Source organism: Cenococcum geophilum (assembly GCF_001692895.1).
Source record: "Cenococcum geophilum 1.58 unplaced genomic scaffold K441scaffold_22, whole genome shotgun sequence".
NCBI classification, from domain to species: domain Eukaryota; kingdom Fungi; phylum Ascomycota; class Dothideomycetes; order Gloniales; family Gloniaceae; genus Cenococcum; species Cenococcum geophilum.
In genome coordinates this window covers 1,438,709-1,443,869 of record NW_027137580.1, presented here as the reverse complement: position 1 = coordinate 1,443,869, position 5,161 = coordinate 1,438,709, and the positions used below count along the sequence as shown (strand labels likewise).

Below are 5,161 nucleotides of genomic sequence, written 5' to 3'. Positions count from 1 at the left end.
AGCGTCCGTAATAGTCTAGCATTGAAAATCATGTTCTGCCGGTAGGTGGTAAGTCAATTTTCCTAATTAGGAAGGTGCAAATTTAGATATTAGCGACCTCTATAGTTTAGCTATATTTAATAAAACTAAGGGTTATAATAAGGTGGCTAGTAAATATTTAATCTTAGTAAGGTAGTTAAAAAGTAAGGAATTAAACAATGGTTAGAAATTTAGGGCCTCTAATTCTTTATTAGGTTAGCGCCAAAATCTAGCTAATTAGAGAACTAAGATTTAGGATCCTAAATCCGGCCCCTAGAAACAATTATAAGCTTAAGAATTCCCCCTCCTACCCTATGCAGATTGCTAGCGGCTTAGTATAGAATATATAAGAAGAATATATAGGCAAAACTCCTTAGTACAATACGGCTTCTATAGCTAAGCGTATCGTAATACTAAAGGTATCGTTATATTTAGGTTTTGTATATAAAATACACTAAAAATCGAAATTATAGTATGGTATTATATATCTACGTACGCAAAGCCGTAATTAGGCAATTAGCTCCACTAAAAAAAGAGGTAATCGCTACTTGCTTAGTGTTTTAAGGTCGTCGTCCTTAAATTTAATAATCGTGCCTTAATAGAGTTATAATAACCTCCCTATCACTATTCCTTATATAATTAAAGCGTTCGCAAAGCCTCTAGCGCCTCACTAATCTTAATTTAAGGTTATTAGGCGTCCTCCTTATCTATTTCCGTATCGCGATTAGGCCTAGCGTAGAGCTCTGCTATATACTTAATAAGATCTCTAGTTAAATTCTTTACTTCCTTACCTAGAAGGTTAATAAAGTTCTAAATATTTATAACCTTATAAATTCTTCTAGCGGCTTATAGTTGCTTAGCCATCTCTTCTACCTTATTAATAACTAAATTTATATAATTGCAAGGCCAAGGTAGAAGGCCTTCTCTTAAGCTAAACAGAGTAGATTTTACAAAGCAATTGTTATTTATTTGTAACGTTACCTCCCCCTAAGCTATAATTGCCTATTAAATTGTCTATAGGATATATATCTGCTTAATCGGATCTCTATCTTAAAGTAAGTGTTCTACTATAAACCGCAGCCAGTATCGCCGGTAGAGAAGCTTAAAGTTTATAATTATTCCTTAATTAAGCGGCTGGTATACGGAGGTATAATTAGGAGGGAGGAACTTAACGCGTATATTCTTAAGAGTATTGTTTTTAGTAAGAGTTTAAAGAGCTGCTAAGCGCGCGCTAAAGCTATTAAGTAAGAGGAGGACTCTCTAGCCTTATATCCTTTTATTAAACTAGGTAAGCTAATTAAGTATAATTACCGTTATTATCTAGGCCTTCTTATTACTCCTCCAGAGCATATTTAATAAATTAATATTAACGCGAGCTGCTGCAAAGTAATGTGGCTTTATTAAGTTGCTAATTATCTAGAAAGGGAGCTTATCCGAGCTATCTGCGTTAGAGTAATTTACTAGAGAGACTATTACCTTCTGCTTTTTTATCCCTAATAGAGTCTTAGTAGCCAACATAGTATCTAGCATAGCCTTTTAAAAGAGTCCTGTTTTATCCATATTGTATATATCCTTAAGTAAGGTGCAATAATTGTTTAAAGCTCTACTATATAATCTTTTACTTCCTTTATATTAACTAACGTAGCCTTACTATATTGTATTCTCTTGCGAATTCTATTATAAGATTTAAAGCCTTCTAACAACCTAATTAACCACTTTAGCTCTACTGTTATAGATAATATAGATATTTATTACTATAATTAAGACGCAGCAGTACATATAAGGTCGCTAGTAATAGGAATTTAAAGGTTCTATAGATGTTAATACTACTTAAAGAGAGCTTCCTTAAGAAGAGGATGTTTACTAGGCCTCTTCCGCTCTTATAAGCCTTGCCTATAAGGCAATTTAGCTAGATTAAGCTGCTTAAATTTATTACCCAGTATTTCCAATATTAAGGATTAACTAATTTTTTAATAGAGGAAGTTACTTACCTAGCGAGTAATCTCTAATTATAGTAGACCGGGGTGTTTTTAGTGGTGGGCGCGTATTTTCTAGCGTTTAAAGTTAGAGAATCTATAACAACGTAGCCTCTTAGAATTTTAAGACCTACCTATAATTAATAAGGTAGAATTAAGTATAGAGAGTAAGATCTAAGGTTTAATTTAATAGATTTTAATTGTTGTATAATAAAAGTTAATAGCTAAACTTGTGGTGAGGTAAGGCCAAATCCAACGAATTAAAACTGGTTATTCTAATTTTGGTGGAGGCACCTAACGATATCATTAAAAGTTAGATTATCGTTAATTACACCAAAAAAGGCTTAATTAGGGCGTGTAGATCGTAATACCAATGGTATCGTTATATACCCGGTATCGTACTAAGGAGTTTTGCCTGTATTCCCTTTCCACACAAAATGTGCCTAGACGCTAGCAATCCGTGCGGGGGAGGGGGGTTGCAATTGGTTTTCTTGGAACGGCGTCGCCTCGGGGTGTGGAGGGCGTGCGGATCATTGCCGGGGTAGCGGTTATCGATAATGCGCCCCAAACATTTACGGCAAAGAGCTGCACATTTTCCCCCTGAATAGGCCGATTGGCAGAGAAGCCCAGCTTCCACACTTTCGGTCAATAGACTATCGGGTCATTTTTGTATTGGTGGCTTAGTATCCTAAGCTCTTTTCAATCTTCTAACAGTTCGTGCGCAATCGCTCTGAATCAAGAAAACACTTCTGCTGCTGCTGTTCAGCCCTCGAACCGTCACACCAGCACATCCTGGGCTACACATTTTTCTTGCCAGTCAAGCTCCCTCTGCTTTATCGCTAGACTCTTCTCTCAGTGCACCTTTTTTTTAGCGCAATTTAATGCTTAATTGTAGGAAGCAATGTGCGGACTTACGCCAAAGCTTTAGCCCGAGTAGCAGAAGCGTATTGCTATACTACCTTCGGTCTAGCTAGACCACTCCAAGCATCCCCTCTGCTCCACCATCCCTATCTGTTCTCATATCCTACTTTATCGGGGCCTTAGTATATGTCTCAAATGCAGATCCAAATAAGAAGTCCAGAATGATATTCATACGGATTAAATATTAGTTCATGTTGCCCGGTCCTCTCTACCAGTATAAAGCTGCTTTTTCATCTCGTCATCAACAGGCCATACGACCCACACTCATTTGTCGCTACCAATTCAAGTCGCTCATTTTAATAAATCGTATCATGGCTTTATCGCACAGAATTTCGTTCCTTATACCTTTAATAGCCCTCTTCTCCTTTACCCTTGCACTTCCCAAATTCCCGCGAGGACTGCCACTGCCAACACTACCCACACGTCCAGGACTTCCGGGACTCCCGGGACCTTCAGGGTCGCCAGGGCCATCAGGACCACCAGTGCAATCAAACGATTAGTATGAGATTTTCACCATCGACAATAATGTCCGTGGACCCATGATCTACCATAAAAACTGAGCTAACGCTTTGGTCAGTTCGAGATAGACGAGAATGCCTACCCTGTCCTTGGCACGCTCGGGCCTATTAGAGTATACAATTTGCTCTTCTGTGCGCTATGAGCCGCCTCAGATTTTATTTGCAACGTTAGAACTAATCAGTGCACACAGGGAATATAGTTGGCGGTGACGCACAGATTAAGCGCAAAGCTAAGATGGCCCGTAAAACTGACGACGTCGTCGAACGACAGAATACTGGGCTTATTTCAGTTGTCCTTCATTCACCACCTAACATCGCCGGCTGGGCAATCCGCTCTGAGCTTGAGAACGGCACGCCGTATATCTCTTGCGACTATGAGACCTCCACAATTGACCACTTCGACCTTTACATCCCCGAAGAGCCTATTTCTTTCTGGTACGGCTGTGTCACAGACCCAGATAGCGATATCGCTTTGCCTGCAACTTGCACTATTACCGCCACTGGATACAATCTGGCCGGTAATGTGATCGCGCGCCAATCGTTTACGTATGAATGGGAACACGGGATAAGCCAGCAGATGAGCCCTGGGAAGTTCGACACTACGTTTACGAATCTGCGCAAGGTGGAGTTCCAGACCGAGCCTGGATTGCTGTTTGGTACTGTGCTCGACAATGTCATGACTAGGGTATATCAGAAAAAGTAGTGGTGCAATCAGTGATGTAACTGGTCTAGTTCGCTTATTGGTTGCTCGGTTGGGAAGTGCTTTTAAACCGTAACCGGTTCGGAGCTTTAATTGGCTTGCAGCTGGTTAGTTTTGAAGCTCTTTAATTAATCGGGTAACCAGCTAAACTAGTAGAGTTAGTATGGGCCTTTAGCGGTAATGATTTGGGTAAGAGCGCACGCTATATAGGGGAGCCGAAGCCACTAAATTGTTAAGATCTGCCACCTCATTTCCGGATACTATTTTAAGAGTTAAGCTTAGTGTTATACGTTGCCTCCTTGCGTTACCTTACTGCCTTATCCTTATTGCCCTTCTTTTTACCTATCGCGAATTTAATAGAGGCTTTTATTTTAACCGGTTAATTATTACATAGAGGAGGAAGAAGTAGCCTTATAAGTAGTAGGCGTTCTATAGGCAAGGCTCCTACCGCCTTTTAAAAGCGCGCTAGCTAGGGCTCTAGTAGTTAATAAATAAAGCGCTAAAAGACAAAGGCGTATAAAGCTTTATTAGAGCCTCTTACCTATTATAAAGTTAAGTCTAGCTTAAATCTGGAGCCTTTACTAAGGTAGGCTTCTGCGTAAACTAGAATTAAAATCTATAGCTAGTGGTTTAGGCGTAGCAATAAGGTTATATAGAAGGAAAAGGCCTATATAAAGTCGATATATATATAGGGTAAAGGAAAAGGATATCTAATTATTTATAAGGCTATAGGCGTTCGATATTACTACTGCTACTACTATCTAGATTAGAAAAAGGATTTAAAGTATAAGCCTTTTAGTAAGTTACCCTGCTCTCTTATATAAATACTAACTAATTTAGAAACGGCGCTTAATAGTAATTCGATAGTATTAGGCCACTAAAGATAGGCTTATTAACTTAATAAAAACGGCAAAGTAATTCTAGTTAAAGGCCTAATTTACCGCTTTATTTTATAATAGGATTATATTTAAAAAGCCTAGTATAAAGCTTTTAAGCTTTTACTAATTTAGCAGCTTATATACTACTAT

General features: G+C 38.7%; 1 protein-coding gene across 1 annotated transcript; it reads left to right on the top strand.

The window, feature by feature from the left end:
• The first annotated feature begins 3,605 nt into the window (after positions 1-3,605).
• Positions 3,606-4,328, top strand: K441DRAFT_118569 (uncharacterized protein). Its single transcript, XM_067639996.1, has one exon. The coding sequence runs from the start codon at positions 3,669-3,671 to the stop codon at positions 4,134-4,136; it is 468 nt and encodes a 155-aa protein (XP_067503894.1). The 5' UTR covers positions 3,606-3,668; the 3' UTR covers positions 4,137-4,328.
• The last annotated feature ends 833 nt before the right edge of the window (positions 4,329-5,161 follow it).